The 18,039-nt window shown below is 40.2% G+C and overlaps 1 protein-coding gene across 1 annotated transcript in view; it reads left to right on the top strand.

Moving 5' to 3' along the window:
- TRHDE (thyrotropin-releasing hormone degrading enzyme) overlaps positions 1–18,039 on the top strand; it is a 223,010-nt gene that overhangs the window by 155,212 nt on the left and 49,759 nt on the right. Inside the window, exon 9 of the mRNA XM_009327544.1 lies at positions 12,600–12,688. Within this exon, the coding sequence (XP_009325819.1) occupies positions 12,600–12,688 (89 nt within the window). The remainder of the gene's footprint in view (positions 1–12,599; positions 12,689–18,039) is intronic.

Below are 18,039 nucleotides of genomic sequence, written 5' to 3'. Positions count from 1 at the left end.
GATTGTTGCATTATTATTGAATCAGAATAGGAAGTGCTCTTAAAATTTGTTCCTGCACATACCTGTGCTGATGTCTCTTCAGCAAGATTTTGCTGCTAGCAAAGATCTCAGAGATGCCAATTGTAATTTAACACTTTATTTCCAAAACCATTTTACAGCTTCTATTTGCAAGAAACACTTCTCACTAGGCAAACTTCCAGGACGCTCTGGTGTGCAGGATATGGGCTACCTTCAGTGTTAGAATTTGCAGAATGCTAAAGAAGACAAAATTGGTGTATTGTGTCATTGCTTCCTGTGCAGTGGCAGCACTTGTATCCTGACAGAAGTTAGGCTGACAGGGAAAAGCTGCTGCTGTATTTTATTGTCACTGCAGAGTGTGTCACTTTCTTAATCTTATTTGCTAATACTAACTCTCACGAATTGCTAGATACCCAAACTAGTTAATTAACTCACATTAATTAAATCCATTTCATGGTGAGGGAAGGAGCATGTACTTGAGGGCAGCACTACGTTTTAATTCAGTGAGGTGGGGAGGCGAAGAGGAGAATCAGGGCAGCAGTGCTGGTGGGGAGCTGCCTAAGATGCAGGGGGAAGGAAAGGGAGCGCTGTGTGGCAGGGTGCAGACATGAGCGGGAGTTGGGAGCATTAAAGTTGTGTAGCTGGAACAGGCAAATACAGAGAACCAGGGAAATGGAGAAGGTGGTTAAGATGGGGGCTTTAGTGAAGTAAAGAGCAGATTGGGGAAAGCCCAAATAGCATTTTGCAGAGACAAGGGTAATGGGAGGGATGAAGGTGGATAAATGTCATATTTTGGCTTTGTAAAAATCAGAGATGTGGATTCCCCATTGCAGATCAGAGGGTGAAACTACTAAGGTGCTTCCTTTTTTACCTCTTCTTCCTTTTGGTTTCTTCAGTTGCTGATGATGGATTTTTTTTCCTTATCTCTGTGTGTAAGCCTTCACGCTTGATAGTATAATCTCAGATTTTATGGAGGAGATACTTTGGTGGGGGACTCTTAGGGAAGTTTACTGAGGAAAGAGAAACTATCATAGGAATTATGTTTTAATCTTGCTTAAATTCACAATATTCTGAGGAAAAATCAGAACTGAACATTGGAATACACTGAAAAATGCTTGGCACTAAGTCTCTGAGAACATGTTGGAGGATTGTAGGCATAGCTAAAATGCTACTCTTATTCCTACTGGGGGGGGCCGTCCTCAGCCCATAACGCATCCTTCCACTCTGTTCAGAGACATCCGAGATCTGCACTCTGTAGTCAAGGGACTATGCTCATGGGTAAAGGGCAACATAGAGATGGGGTTTGCATGATCAGCACCACGTGTGCAATTCTGCAAGGACGTTTTGCACTGGTGCAAGATGGAACAGAAGATGCTGGAGAGATTAAGAGCCTTTATTGGAGGGTAAAGAAGCAGCTGTTAGAATAGACTCTTAACACTGCTTAAACCCAGCTTCCTTCTATCTATCTCTGACTCAGCAAGCAAAATTGCTTGTCACTTTTGAAAACGAAGCCTTTTATGTTTTAGTATAAAAGGTAATGTTAGGCAGGGAGGAGAAAGCGTGTACTGACAAAGAATTTGTAGTATTTGTTCTTTGCCCACGATATTTTTCTAAATTTAGTAAGGTACTCCGCTAGCACTGACACTGAAATGAGTCAATTTTAGAGAGCCCCATAATATTTATAACCACCTGATTTATAATTTATTTTGGTATGAAATGTTAAGCTAAAATTGCACAGAACTTTGTAGAAGGTTTAGTAATCAGATAATTATAATCAGATAATGTTATACTATTATCAGACAATGCAATTTTTTTTCTTTTCAAATTGGATAATTTCATTCAAATTAACTCATTTAAATTACCTTGTGTCCACCCTTAAAAAAGCAATCAGACCAAAGGAGAGTGGGGTTTATATGGGATGGCCGAAGACATACAGCTGTTTTCTAACAGAATATGCATGCTGTCATCTTAAGGCAGTCCCACAGTGCAGAGCCACACGTGGGCTCTTTCATGCTAGTGCTGCTGTTACAGCACTGAAGCCTTTTCTTATGTCTGCGACTTTGTGGTTTCGTTACATTGAAAAGGGCATTATGTTTGGCATAAGACTCCTGAAGAACGTAAATTATTTTCCCTATTTCAGCTCTAGGACTTACTCATTGCTGAAAATTATTCCAAAGGTTCCCGTAAAATCCAGGAAGAATTAGGACTATGGCAGAGTAAAGGAAAACCACAAAATCTTCATCTGTAATACGCCGCTGTTAAACATGTTAACCACTGTTCTGACTACAGATGAATTATAGTGTCAATGATTGTATTAAAACACATGCCTCTAAAATACATTGCAGCAATACCATATTGGCATTGAAAATATTTTTCCCTCCATATCTTTGTATTTAGATCCTTATACAGAAAAAACACAAACGATCCGTGGTCTGTCCTAGAAATAGTTGCTCTTAGAAGCAACTATCAGCCCTTATTTTAGAATTTACCAATATGATTGCCTTTTTTAACATAAGTTTCTAAATAGAAATCCATACTAAACAAATATATAAAATTAGCAGCTGTATTGAGGCAGAACTGCAAATAAAGAGGCTTACCATCAGAAGCAAGTCATGTCAGAAGTGCTAGCATCTTTCAAGACTAGAATATAAGCTTCCTAGTCACCCTCTCATGCAATTCTCAGTATTTCTCCAAACTATAAAGATTATCTGTAGTTTCCTCCATGTATGCAGCTAAGTAATTTGAATTCAAAATTATAATAGGCCCACAATTCCAAATACATCCCAAATCCCCAAGTTTTGCTTCCCTCTGAAATACGTATCAGGTGGATCCAACTACACATCCGACCAGAGCCTTTGAAAACCTCAGACAAAGTAGATAAATGTTAGTAGTTAAAAGGCAAGACTGCTCTACAAATTGATTTCTGTTCATCTATGAGGCATCTATTAAGTTCACTTCTATTAAAAACTTGCAATACTCTTCAAAAACTGACACCTCAGGTGTGGAGCCCATTCAGATCCACCAGGTGGTCAAGCCATTCTCTGCCTGGCAGCACCAGAGCTGACCCCATTGGGTTGTTTTGGTTGCTAGGTTTCTCTGACTAAAAAGTTGAATTCCTCCATAGGTGAGGCATTAGTGAGAAAGGAGAAACTGATACAAAAAGCTCAGTTAGGTTTTGACACTGTTGGGTATAGATGGTAACACAAAGACCATTAATTTCTGAGTAACGTGCCTCAGTTGCAGTTTTGTTATCTGCTTAGACAATACTGCATGTGTATTACATGGCACCCTAACTCCATTATGTCTGGACTCTTGGATGAAAAAAATACAGTCTGTATTACAGTCAGATACAGCTTCCTAAAGACTATGCTGGAACACTGTCTTTAATTCACAAAGTCTACCAAAGTCCAAATTCTTACCTTGCTTTTGTAAAGGGGCTGGAAATTCCTCTGCCCAGCATAGTCCAGAATGATCTTGGACTAAACACTTCCACAATCTTTTTCTTTCAGTCTTTTTCTAGTGGGTCATGTAGTCACTGTTATTAACTTCTCTGTCCCTTTTTTTGCCTTAGCTTACCTTTTTCTTGTTGGCCAGTCTGTTAGTCTTGGGTGAGGGCAGAACCCCTGGAACCCCAGGATCCCAACCTTAGCACCATTTCCTTTCCTCATTTTGCTCAAGTCCAGCAAACCCTTGATATGCATTCCACAATTAATGTGGTGTGGTATACTTACTGTGTCCTGTTCCCTTCATTTCCTCACTGCATACAGTGCTGCAGTTCAAAATTGTCTACCTGCAGGACTTGTGAAAGTCCTGCCCAATTCAGACACCAGCAGGCCTTCTCCAGTTAATAAAACCTAAGTGCTGTCCTTTCTGAATTCAAGCTGGCTAATTGCAACTTCTTATTTGATTAAAAAATCTGGTGTTGTCTGCTTTTTCATCCCACTTGTAGGGGAATCCAACTTAATCAGTTACCTTTACCAGTGTTTTTCACCTGTTTCTCATTGTTGCTTGCACTAAACTTCTTGTTCTCACTGTGAACGTAGGAATTAAGATCGCACTGGGCATATGCAGATGACCAGTGAATACATCCAAGCTGTGCTCAGTTGATCTCAGTTACTTCAAATTGTTCTTCTTTATCCATTTTTCATCTTGTATTTGTCTTTGCTACAAAGTTAGTGAAATCTTCCCTTCCTATCTGCCATCTTCTGGGCTGGCAGGGTACGAGGAATCCCTAGGCACCCTGGCTCAGTGTAGGAGGTGTAATACTTGTGAGAGTGGGAATAACATCTTCTTCCGTTGTGTTGTGCCTCTGGGCACAGCTTACAATCACTTTACTGGCATGTATTAAAGCTAATGAAATCTCTGTGTTCTTCAGTCCTGTGAGAATGATATTCACAACATGAATATATCATCAGCTGCTTATCCATTAAATAGAACTAACGCTCTGTAGAATCACACTTAATAAAAGTATGTGATTTCCTGTGATACTCACATGAGCTTCCCCTGGAACCCGAAATACTCTTTACTGAATGAGATACTATACTATATAATAACCTGGGAAAATCTCTATGATACTTTTAAATTACCTTACCCAACACAATCTCTCTAGAAAGCGTGGCTTACAAAATTTACCCTGGTACTGCTGAGATCTGCTTTGTGTATAATCTCTTTTCTGTAGTAGGAAGCTCTAAAGCTGTTGTGCTGTTCAACAACTTCCACTTGGTTCCCACTGACCACCTTATGTCTACTTGTGCTCTCAGCCTAGGAATAAATGCTTCCAGGTATCATGGCAACAAGGCCTGTAATTTCGTAGATTAACTGAATACGCTTTCAGGTTTTCCATTAACAATTTATCTTTGAACCTTCCACTATCTTAATATTCAAAATTCACTGAAAACAAAAGCCTTCTTTAGCCTTGCTAACAGAAATTGCAGTTGTCTTGGCAAGGAGAAGAAATGAGAGATCTCTGCTCTCTTCCTGCTATACTGATCTAATGTCCAAACTTCACACTATCCTTTAGTTAGTTCACGTTATCAACTTTCTGTGCCCTTTATTTTATAACAGGCATTAAGGTTATTAGCCAGAAACTTTTGCAGCCATGCAGCTAAATGCTTCTTTTTCTGGCCACTATTTGTATATGTCTTTGCAGATCAGCCAAGTATGCAACTGAAGTAAAAATAAAAATCTTTAATTCTTTGTTTTCATTTTGTTCTGTAAGGCTTGCTTTCAAAACAGTCACATTTTCTCATTACTTTGCTTTTGTGTTCTTTTGTCTCTGAAATCCCGACAACATGAGTTCATACGGATGGCTCATAGCAAGGTATTCCCTCAGTGAGAAATGCCCCTGTCAGCATCCCAACCTAATCAAGGAACCGTCACAGTTGGCAAGGGCCACACCGGGAAGGTGTCTCCTCCTCAGACTCAGTGCTGCTCACCCAAGCATATGTCTCTGTGTACATGAAATTTCAGCATTCTCCATCTGGAGAGCTGGGAATAGGAAACTAATGCCAAGGAGTCCTTGCTCTCTGTTTCTCAGCTTCAGCCACTCTGGATGTACCAGACTCTTATCTTTAACTGAAAAGGCAGAGTTGGCATTTTGGATATTAAGTTCTGGTGGTTAAAACAAGGAGCCAGGTGTCTTAACCCATCAGTTTTACTCTTGGATTTTCTTTTTATCCTTTTTACTCTTAAATTATTTTTATGCCTCACTTTATCTCTGTGTTAAATAGCTTTAATCATATCCTTCAGTGATATGAAGTCTCAGATTATTATGTTCTCAAAATACTTTACAAAGATTACTAAGTGTTACAGATGAGCAAGAAATGGATTCCCGTCCCACAGAAATTTTCAACATATCAAAACATTTCCCCGTACTGAATCAGGACAAAAATCAAAGCGAAAAATCGGGGAAAAATTGGTTTAGAACATTAATTTCAATTCTGTAATTTCAGTACCTTACATTTCCGTTTCACTCATTTTAACTTCTCCCTTCAATTAACTTGTATTTCAAGCCAAAATTCATTTTTAATCAGCAAACTGGAAGTTTTTATTGAAATAGTAGTTATGAAACGTTTCAGCAGTGCCTGTTCTAAATATTATAGTTGAAAATCTGTGCTGAAGTCTTCTCTTTCTTACGAGCAGCTTGGTTTTGAAAATTTGCCTTTTTCAGTTAGAAATGAAAAAGTTTCCTTGGGAATTGTGGAAGGTATCGTTGTCAACAACGAGTGGATGGAGAGGCTAGTTTAGTTGCTTGCACAGGTGACTGGTGCCATTGGAGGTGCCCTCAGGTATCTTGCTTGACCTTGTGCTGCCGCTACATGGGTGGGAGCATCCATAAGTGCCATGCCATATCTTTCAAGCCCCTGACGGATGTCTCAGGTACCTCATGGCAGCTCACTTGACACCACCTTGCACAAATGAATTTAGCCCAGAGAAACTAAGTCATAGAAGAGTGATGGCTGAGATTTCACCAGTGCCAGCTGATAGAAGATACATTATTTCTGTTTTTCCAACCAGGGATAGTTTAGACAACTCGCAATTTCATTTCTCAGCCTAGTAAGCTGTTTGAAGGTACATGCAGCTTTTGGTGTTCAGCTTTTCTGAATGTAATTCCGTAGATGCTTTGAACTGGGAGGGATTAGGAAAAAAAGCAGATGGCAAATCATTTGCCACATTTGACTTTGCTGACTTCATGTGATGCCGCTGAACGTACAGCCTCTGTATCCTCCTCTGATCTCACGTTCTACCTACAATGAAACTCTGTTTTCCTGTCCTGTTAGCGCATATGAGCAGAGGGTTGTATCTCCTAAGGTCCCTTCCCACCTGAATCATTCTACGACTTAAGTTCATGATTGCCACTACACTTTAAAATAATTATGCTTCTTATATCCTGCTAAGAGGCAGATCACTTAATTTGCTTTTGTGCATAGCATTTTAATTTTGCCCCTCATTCTTCTGTTGTTAGATGTACTAAAAAATAATCAGTTCTTTCCTAAAGTCTGTACATTGTTCTGTTCTTCTATCTTGTCATCGTTCTCCTCCTTTGATTTTCTAGCTAAGTATATAATCAAAGACTATTAATAGATGTCTTCTATATCTAGATGTATCTAGCCTCTTGTCATTTTAACTGTTCTTTATGTATTTTTGGAGGTCCAGCTTCCTCATTAATGATTCCTAAAAAGATAATCCGTACTGGGATAAGAGGGAAGATCTCAGTTCAGAAATACAAGCAAAAACATGAGAAATTAAATGGTTGAATTTCTCAGTGGAGGGTGATAACCCATTAAATTATTGAGAAACCTATGCTGAAGTTTTTCCTATTCAATGATATGATAAAGGACACGGAAGAGTGAGGTGACAGAGTTTTCTGGTAATAGGAGGTTTATGAGGGTAGTAAAACCAAAAGTTAATTACTAAGATTTCAGAAGTATCCCTTAATGCTAGTTGACATGGTGATAAAATGACCGATGAAGCTTAACGTTGATAAATGCAAAGATGATACATGTAGGGAAGACAGTCCTAATTTAGATGCTCAGTGGTGGGTTCTGAAGAAACTGTTCTCTCTGAGGAAAGAGATATTGAAGTTATGGTGGGTAATTTTCTGTAAACATCAGCTCAATGTGCAGACACAGTCAAGGAATTAAACAGAACAGTAGGGATTAGTAGGAAAGGAGCGTATAAAAAGTATGAAGAGCGTAGAAGATAAAAGAATTATGCCACTCAATCCGTGGTAGACCTGCCTTCAACGCACAGAGGGCAAGTCTGGCTTTCTAACCTGGAAAGGAGTATAATAGACAGAAAAAATGTAGAGGTGGACAATAAGAAGGATTAAGTATAGTTTCTGTATAAAGAACAGCAGGATAGATTAGGAGTCTTTAACCCAGAGGTCTGTAAAAGCAGAAGGATATAGAGAGGGATGTGGTTGTTCACGTCCTCTCCCATTCAAAAAGCAGGTTAGCTAAGTTCTGCTGTGGTATTTTAGGTACAGAAGTTCTGTCACAAGCAATCACATTACTTGCATACTCTTTATAATGCAGCCAAGGATAATAAGCTTCTGAATATTGAGCAGGTATCTTCATTGTTCTGTGAGTAATGACTAGGAATAGCAGGACTTCTTTGTTTAGATTTTAATCCAGGGAGAAAGGAGAAATGTCACTGGAAGAATGTGGTATTCATGAGAGGCAGTGGCTGGAAGCTTGGCATATTATGGTTACTGGGAGGATGAATCTTGAAAATGTATGGGTTCACATCTCAGCAAAAATGTTCATTGATGTGAAAAAGTAGTTGAAAAGGTGTGCAAAATCTGAAACTCCAGGAACCTTGCCTTTTCTTTTTTAATGACCTGAGATCATTGTTTTGTCAGCAGAGGAAATAATCTACTGCCCTTTTTTGGCTTTGCATAGCTCTTTACAAAGAAGCCAACTAATTGTTCTACTGAAAATCCAATGTTACTACAACATTACTGTTCATCAGAGGCAGAAGTGTGAGGCATCGTGTTTGTTTAATACTTTATGGTCTCAGAATTTGCCCGTGAAGGGATCTCAGTTCTTATTTGTTGGAAGTCAAGGCGTAAGCAAGTACTCATCACAAATATGATCATTTTCTGAGTGAGATAAAGTACACTAATACTGGCTATGTAGTCATTATGTAATGCTCAAGACAAAAAAATCTATATAATCCAGTCAGAGCATTATTAGCTAGCTTCTAGTATTGCATGTACCTTGGCAGATGCAAGATTGTATTACTTTATCAAACAAGTCCCTGTGATTATTCTTTAAGCTGAATGGAGATGCTAACACACTTTGGTATTATGCTTTGTGGTGCTCCAACAAAAAAAAAAAACAAAACACCAAAGCATTCCCTTTAATTGTGCATGTCAACCTAAATTTAACTATTTCATAATAACAGTTTCTCACTTGTAAATCCACAGTAAAAGACTTGGTTATACTACCTTTCAACAAGATCCCCCTTTCCTACATCTCTTTAAGACATTTATGACTGAACAATGTATGTACAGCACAGTTCGTATTTACCATGTCTGTTCTAATTTTAGATGTCTCTCCTCCTCATCCTCAGAGCTGGTTTCTTAAATGCCTGAAATAGCCCTTAGATTGCCCACAATTAAGTGGTCTGCCTTTAGCTCCCTGTTAAGGTGATCAGGTTTGTATCCAGAGGGACATAATGTGCAGATCCCTCTGAAGCTCAGCAGCATCTCAGGCAGACTGGACACACAGTTCATTAGCTCCATTTCACATAGGGGCTGAGTGTGCTACCTGAACAGGCATCCGATTCCTGCAGACATATTCTTGAGGGTAGGAGAACCAAACGGGTTGTTTCAAGTCCTGCTGCCGTAGTTGCTGGGCCCTCAAGGCTGTATTCTTATTTTCAGTGGAACTGGTTTGTCACAGTAGGCAGCAGATGGCCGGGTGGAACAGGATGCTCCTTTTCCTGCTCAAATACGTACAGAGAGCATACATGCTACCAATGTATAAAGAATAAATAAAAGATGTGCACTACTCCCAGACAAAGCAGGAGGAGAACAGGCAAGTGAGCCCTCTTCTTCTTTTCTCTGTAAAGTAGAAGAGTGCGATAGAAAAGTACAAAAAAAGATTGCTTCTTCCTAGTCATACCCGGAGAACACAGTCCATACAGCTCACTCAGAGATGGTGTGTAGGAGAAGTCATCCTAACGAAAATTCTTGAAAGGTGAGCCAGATGCATCTCCCTCACATACAGATAAAAAAGTTAACCGTGGCTGCTTCTGCAACAGTGGCAGAAGTTTCACTGAGAATGAAGAGGACTGGAAGGGGAAAGAAGATAAACATCCAAAGAACAGCAGCAGTACCAGCAGGAAAAATGGGTGTCTGGAGAGGTCTATTAAAAGGAAATCTGTGGTTCGCCTGGTAAACCAATAACCGAGAGGATGAGATCTGGAGGTTCTGGAGAGTGCTGAGAACATCAGTAGGTCTCTCATCTTGGGGAGATAAAAGTTAAATCTACCAGTACTAATCTTCCCAACTAAATCCACGTGTTTTCTGAGGATGGGTAGGTTACATGACTCCTGTTCCACAGCTAGATCACCTTTCAGAGAAGGATCTGTCCTTATTTCAATAGGATTTACCTTAATTGGAGGTAACATAATAATATAAAGTAATACAGAAGTCTTCTCTGTATAGATATTGCAATGTACAGAGTATCTTTTTATGAAGTTTCTTCTCAAAATAACAGATGTCCACGTATATGTTCATACACTTATATTTGTGTATGTTTATATATGTGTTTAAATAAGCTACATAGGGAGCTCTCAGTATCTTTTATTTTGCAGTTTAACTTTTTCAGTAGGAGTTGATCTCAAGAGTCATAAAAATACTATGCAAATGCAGTTTTTTCATTTTTTTCATATACCAAGGTTCCTGTTCTTTCAAATAATGTATAGGCTTTATGCTTAATTTTTCCTCATTTTTCTCGATCACAGTTTGCCAGCATCTTTTTCATTCTGGAGAGACGAGTATTTAGAACTGGGTGTGTTTTTAAAGATGACGTATTTCCCAGAAGGTTTTTTGGACAGACTGTAAAACACTGGTGGGTGTCTAGTAAAGTATAAGGTATTTAAGAGAGTAGTGAATATTCTCCAGTGCATCCATTTGCACCATCTCCTGACTGCCCTCACCTGTCGAACCCAGAAGTTACTGCTGCTGTAGCAGAAGCAGCAGGACACAATACACGTTTTCACCTCATTACTCCAGTTCACAGTCCAGAATATTAGTTAAGCCAACAATGAAGGTAACTTTGTGTGAAGACCCCAGACTGACAACTGGCGAAGCTAATGCACCAGTGGACATCCTTTTCTGCTGGCTGTGCTATGGAGGGTGGTAACGTCCAGCACAAGGAGTGGGCAGACTGGTAAAGGCAGTAGCATCTTCAAATGCCACGGCTTAATTATTCAAAAAGCGTCTGCCAGAGCATGTGCTCATGTGGAGCGTGTCTTCGGTGCATGAGTAGATCTAATAATTTTCCCAGTGTGTTATGATACCAACATTCAGAGAATCCAAAATCACATGGAACCTTTTTTCTTCTCCCATATGGCAATAAATGCCATGTTTTCTTTCTACTGTCACTTATAGCTCTTTCAGCTGTATAGTTTTCCAAATATCTCCCCCTCTCTGCTGAATCACTGCTGTACGGACAAGTGTTTCCTGGCACATGCGGTTCTGTTCTGAGCACTGCAAACGCCCGTGCGTGTGGGGGGCTCTTCGCGAATGGGTGGGGAGCCGGGAGCTGAGCATGGCAGCAGGGCCGGCAGAGCAGGGGTCTCTCCCTCCCCCAGCCCCCAAGTGAGGTCAGCAAGGCAGGCCTTGCAAGGCAACCCTTGCAAGCCAGCATGTGTTGACTGCGGTTGTGGCACATTTGAGTGGTGTTTGTAGTTCAGTGGAGCAGGCTTCTGGGTAAGCGGAAAGGAGCTAACCTAATTTTTTTTAGTACCATAGGCTAGTTTTGCAATGCTGTGTACTAGTGGGAGAGAAGCTGATGTAGATGTCAAGAACTTGCCCACACTCATCCTTGCACCATTTTAATGCAATCAATCTAAAATGATATACTTATTTGGTATCAAAGTGGTAGCGTACGGTGATATCGGAGTTGGGGCCATTCTCTTGCCATGCTGTCTTGCTTAAATGCACACATGCCACCTAGACAATGGTACCACCTGTACCATTACTGAGTGCTTCCCCTTGGCTGGTGTACAAAATGACATGGTAGGCCTGTGAGGGAAATGTCTGTTCTTTCACTGGCTGGTGAAATGATACTTTTGAGAGTTCAGGAATAGAGGTGGTGGTGAAGACACGCAAGAATTCATCCTTTCCATCTCTCCCCCAAAAGATTGACTTTGTACAGTCAATTTCTGTTTATTGAGATAAAGATGTTATATAAAAGTCTTAGGTAAATTATAACATTTATTCCAAATGAGACACAATTCTTGCTACCCTGTAAGGAAGTTGGGGTCTGGTTACACCAGCATATCTCCAAATCCACATGTAGCATGTTTTGTCCAGTTTGCATACACATAAGTGATAATAAATGGTGCAAAGAAGTGGAGATCCATACCATTTGTTTTGTTTTTATAAACCAGCAACTATGAAAGCCCATCATAGCTTTTTAAGAAGTTGCTAGAAGAATACGTTATTTTTAAACTTTGGAGTCCCTATAAATCAAAGCATGTTTTACCTGGAGGTTCTCTTTTTCCAAGTAAATGTAAAAAAATGTTCTTCTTTCTATGGGAAATCATTGTTTCCTCTTTTGTGAGTCATTTTGTTAAATTAGGGAAGCCTTGCAAAAAAGTCCTCATATAATGATAGTGTGTGAAAAATGTAAAATATAATTTAGGGTTTTTTTAAGATGAATGGCTTTTTCATTGTTTTATTGCTAATAGCAAATGCATTTCAAAATCAAAGTAACTTGTTAGAATCCACATCTTTACACTGCTACTGAAATTGTGTTTTGATTTCTTTGACATGATCCCTGATTGCTATGAGAAGAATCAGTTCAGTATTTTTGTTCTTAGATTCCCCCTCCTTTGTCTTGCAGCTACTTGTGGCAGATTCCATTAACAATTGCAGTAGGAAATACGAGCCACATCTCATCAGAGGCAATTATATGGGTGTCTAACAAATCAGGTAAAAAACAAACTTTCCTCCCAGTGGAATCTCATAAAGCATACTTGTGTTTTCCTCAACTGTTTCTTTGGAATTGATCCTAGATAATTGGTTAGTTGCTGTGCACCCAGTTTTAGCTAATTGAAATGAATTACAAAAAAAAGAGAGTTGGGAAGGGAGGGAGGAGGAATGAAGGATGAGCAACAAGCAAGCTTTATAATTATCGCAGAAGTTAGACAGTATAATGAAAAGCTTTTACATAGACGTGTGTACCTAAGTGCTAAGTATTTTATATTTGGCAACACATATCAAATCATTGATGAATGCAATTCACTTTATTGATTGGTGAAAGTTAAATGTAATATTTTTATAGCAAAGCATCTGATGAGTATGACTTAGTAAATGCAAAGTATTTAGAATTCTGGCATTTTTAACTCTGATCCATAGTCTGAACCAGGGCTAAGAAATGTTTACTGTTATTAATGTTTCCTTATTGATCTATCAAAGTATTTCTTCTCTCTATTAGATAACCAGATGCTGGACCTCAAAAGTATATTATTCTGCTTACTACTTATTTTCTCCCTCCTCAGTTCCTACGTGATCGTAATAGTTATTGTCCTGAGGACAGCTAGGGCTAGATACCAGTGTTTTTTTATCACCTAAAAAAGGAATCCCGCCATAGAAATTTCATGAAATATTTCTCTATTTCCTTAGCAGTTCATGCTACATCAGCTGACAGTTTTGGACTAGAATTGAAGAGAGTGAGGGAAGAAATGTGGAAACTTGAATAGAATGATTATATGGAAGGGAAAAGAAGGATCCATGCATCTACTCGACACATGGGCTGTAGAGGGAGAACTGACCCCTTCTTGTGAAATTAGAAGGATATAGAGGTTTCCCTCTGATAGAAATTTAACTGGAGAGAGGAGAGAGTCAAACCTGTATAAGCCTGTGTTTTTTCCTTTTTTTCTCTTTTATAAGTCACTGAAAGATAATAGTCACATAGAGCTTAGCAGCCAGCAGGAGTAGAAATGAATGGTGCACGATCAGTGGAAATCTGAGTATCCCAACTTTCTAGTGGTATAAGGTATGTGTTTTTTGCCCTGATTGTTTGCAGCCTATCAGAACATAACATGTTTTATGCTGCTCCTGTGATATAATGATCTAGAAATGTGCCTGGGACCGGGGCGCTTTTCATACCTGGGAAACATACTCTAGTCAGAGCATACAGGTGCTGCCTCACTTTGCAGAAATATATCGCATTGGCCATACTTTTTAATATTAACACCTCCGGAATACTTCAAAACCTGTTTACACTTTCACAGTCTGCCTTAATGACCTGCTCTACTTTTGTCCTTTAGGGCTTGATCGAACTCTCACTGAAGTTAATAGAAAGATTCCCACTGACTTCAGAGAGAGTTGATCATCTCATCTCATCTCACCTCATCTCATTAGGTTGTACATGCATGCCTCCTTCCCTTCACTCCTGCCTTGAAAGTTCAGTATATCACTATTATCTGCACAGTTGCTTCCTCATTGCCTTTTACTTGCAGAGTGCTCTGGAGGAACAAGTCCATAAAACCACTACCCACTCTTTTAAGATCTACTGCTCCTATCGGACTGCCTTCAAGAAATCAACAAATTAATGGTGGCCAGTGTGAGCAATGATTTTGGGGTGGCTGCTATATAGAAATTAAAGAGGAACCTTTCTGAGTCATCAGTTTCCTGTGTAGCGAATCAATGCCACTGTGATCTATTGTCATTATCCTTGTCCTTCCTTATTACTTTCTCACTCACTCACTCACTCACTCACTTGCTGTACCTCATTGAAAATGAGACTGTAAACTTATGACTACAGCAAGCATGTCCTCTTGCTTCTACTTATTGTTGTCTAGCTCAGCTGGAGAATTCGTCAACATAAAAAAGTCAGTAAGAACATCCCTGGATGTACTCAATGTATGATTCATTGTACGTGCTGTTATGTATTTGGGCTGGTTTAGATGATTTTGATACTCCTGGAGATTTTCTGCAGCTGTTATGTTTGCTTCATGGGGATGTGGGAGGGATTCTGAGACTGGAACGGATGGTTTCCAGGATTGACTCTTGTGGACGGGAAGAATCCTGAAGACTTTCTGTTGTGCAGAGGACACAGTTTCAGTGTTGTCCCAGTGAGTAGTCTGGGAACAACTCTGCAAGCTGGAGGTGAAACAAACTACTCCAGAGGATATTTGGAAGATTGAGAGTGGTCACATTGTTCTTCAAGTGAGTGTAATTGAATGCGGTACTCAAATCAAATTTGGAGGAAATGCTGTTCATGAGGATGGTTTCCATGCCCTCTTTAGGAAGGAGTAGGCTTTTCTGTCTTGTTGACTAAACTGCTGTGCTAAAGAAGCTTCCAGTGTAACCTGAAGAGTGGATAGGAGATGATGAACAGCTGTCTGTTTTCTGTTGTGTAATACTGATCACATACCTCATTTCAGCTGCCAATAATGAAGAGGGTCCATGTTAATGACTACCATTATGATACCTTGGCATATCACTTAAATTTTTCAATAAAATTAACCTTGTCTGTGTGTTATCTGAGAGAAAGGAAACCATGGCAGTTTTGAAATAGCTACATATATTGCCATCAAGAAATATTCCTTTTTTGTGGTAGTTTAAATAACAATTTCCCAGGGGAGTACACCCCCTGCCTTGCAGTAGAGTTCACCAGGGATGCTTGTTTGCTGATGGAAGAGTCTCTTCCTTCACATACATCCAGAAGGACAAGAGAGAGAATTACTGATTTTTACATCCTCTTTGCTACAGTGTCTGTGACCTCATCAAGGTATTGTAGGATGCCAGTTGGCATTTTCATGAACAAGGGATAAGAGACTGCTGTCCAGTCTTGTGAGAGCCACTGAATGTAGGATGCTTGGGTTGCTGCTCTCCACTCATCCTGACAGCATCTGGTTACATACTAGAGATAGTGAGGCATGCAGATCGATGATTGTTCAATATGCTGAGCAGGATTAGTTCAGATAATTTCAGATCATCCCAGCTGCTGGCAACAGAGCTCATTCTGTCCACTCTTCACAACGCCAAGGTGAAAGGACACATTGGAAATTACAACTATGCAGCATCTTTTTGAGATGTAATTCATTGTCCTTTACAACAAGTCCTGTAGAGAGGACAGTGCCAGGCCTTGGCAACTGGTCTGACAAAGTGCATAATCTCCAAGATGTTTCATATTCAGTGTAGCTCTTCACACCTGTTGGTGGAAAGTATGTAGTCATAGTTTTGGAAGGTTTTCATTTTGCAAGTGCTTCTGCCAGTCTCTCTCTTCTCCTCACCCAGTAAGCATTTATGTAACCATTTCTCTACTCATCAGTTCATATACCAGATGACCCTTTTACTGGCTCAGTTTGTCTGGGCATGTGAAATGGAGCTGTCTCTTCTGCTCTCAGAGTGCTGCACAGATATGTCACTACCACCTTTTTCCCTGTTCACTCCCCATAGCCATGGATGAGGATGTTCTGCTTCAGGTGAGTGACAGCTATTAAACCTCTGAAAACTAAACCAGTCACAAAGGAGACATCTCATGATTAGCCTTCCTATCCATGCTGAGGTCAGAGACATCACACTAAGATAGCTGCAATGCTCTTTGCGCTACAGTCTTGCAGCTCTGCTGAATGATAGATTTCACCGGCACTGTGGAAATCATTGGCGTTACAAACTTCTGCTCTGTCATAGATCCACGGCTGGTTTCTGTTCCTCCTAGATAAGTTGCCTCTATTGTGGTCGCTGTAATGATGTATGAACGTAATGTCCACAATGTTTTGGGATCAGCCCAAAATCAGAAGTGGATAAAAAGTCAACGACCAGCTTTGAACTCAGCCTGCCCCCACAAGACGACTGCTTAGCAGGGCTCGCGGGAAGGTGTTGGCGATTGCTGCTGAAGGCGTACTAAGTGTGGAAGCACAGGCTCACCTGTCGCGTCTCTGCAAATCCAGGAGAAGTGACCTTAACCTCATGTGAGGAGGTTTAGCTAGCATCCATTTCAAATGGGTGAGCAAGGCTTTGGACAAAGGCATACTTGCCGTTCCATGGACGTGACTGCTCTGGCACTCAGGCTCCAGGTAGCAAACATCTCCATGCGACTCAGCAAGTGCCACTGAACTGACTGACACAGCTTTACAGTCTGCCTCCCTGCCCTTCCCATCCCCACCTCCTGGACCTTGACTGGTTTGTTATGTCCCAGGGAAATACTCCTCTGATGGATCTCCCTGCCTCTGGTAAAATGACTCATTCAGACTCCTCTTAGTATCTCCACAGGATTGCCATGAGATGGGGGAAAGAAAGTTCAACAGGGCAATTGCCTTCCAAACAGCAAGTCCCAACTTACTACATTATGCCATCTCCTACTAGATAATCTCTGCTTTAACTGTAAGCCCCTTGACAGTCTGATTCTCCTCCATGAAGTGTTTTGTAGAAGACAGGTGCTTCTGAGCAGGGTTTGCAGGCTGCCCACCGGGAAATAGAGCATTAGTGCAGCATTAGAAAAATACCCTTTCTTTTCCTTTCTGAGACTCAGCTGCTGAGCTTGACCCGTGTTGCTTCCAGACTCCACTCTTTTATCTTTCAAAAGCGGGAGGAAGGGAAGCACTGTGAAGTAAAATAAATATATAGGTCCATCTTTACAACTTTAGCCAGCCATATATCCCCTTATCCCAACAGCTGAGCAAAGATCCTAACAGAAGACTGCTGCTTACATTGTGTATCACCTTAGGCATTAGCAGTTCCATCATATAGGAATGTTAATAGATGGAATGGTAGTCTGAGGAAAGAGTACGTGAGACAGAACATGATCATATTTCCTGATGTGCTCCATTTATTGTGTTGTTCACTATACCAAAACATTTTTTTTCAACATGGAGCTATGACAACATGGCAAGTGAGATGGAAAGAACTTTTTCTTCTGGTTTGCCTTCTCCCAGCAAGTATGAAAAGTTCTTGCAAAAAGATTTGCAGAATTTAGTTAAAGCCAGTATTTTTTCACAAAATATTGTGGTTGTGATGAAATCCCTCATGGAACATTTTCTTTGTCAGAAAAATTTCACTTGCATGAAATTGTGCTACTCTTGTGCAGTTATTTTTGCAGGAAAATGGAGTCAGTTCTCCCAGTAGGGATTCTACCAACATAAACCGATATCCTAGTATGCTGGGGGTTGTATAAATTGAGTTAAAATAGCAACTGTGAGTCTGAACACTTGAAACGGTAGTAGAACTGTGTTTAGCCCACGCTCTTGTCAGCATTGGAGTAGTGTCTTGCAGAGGGGTGCCCTTCACCCAGACCTGCCTCACAAGATGCTCATGTTGCCATACGGAGGAGC

The sequence above is a fragment of the Pygoscelis adeliae genome, unplaced genomic scaffold (assembly GCF_000699105.1).
Source record: "Pygoscelis adeliae isolate BGI_AS28 unplaced genomic scaffold, ASM69910v1 Scaffold113, whole genome shotgun sequence".
NCBI lineage: Eukaryota > Metazoa > Chordata > Aves > Sphenisciformes > Spheniscidae > Pygoscelis > Pygoscelis adeliae.
The sequence above is the reverse complement of the archived record's forward strand: the minus strand, read 5'-3'. Positions and strand labels throughout refer to the sequence as shown.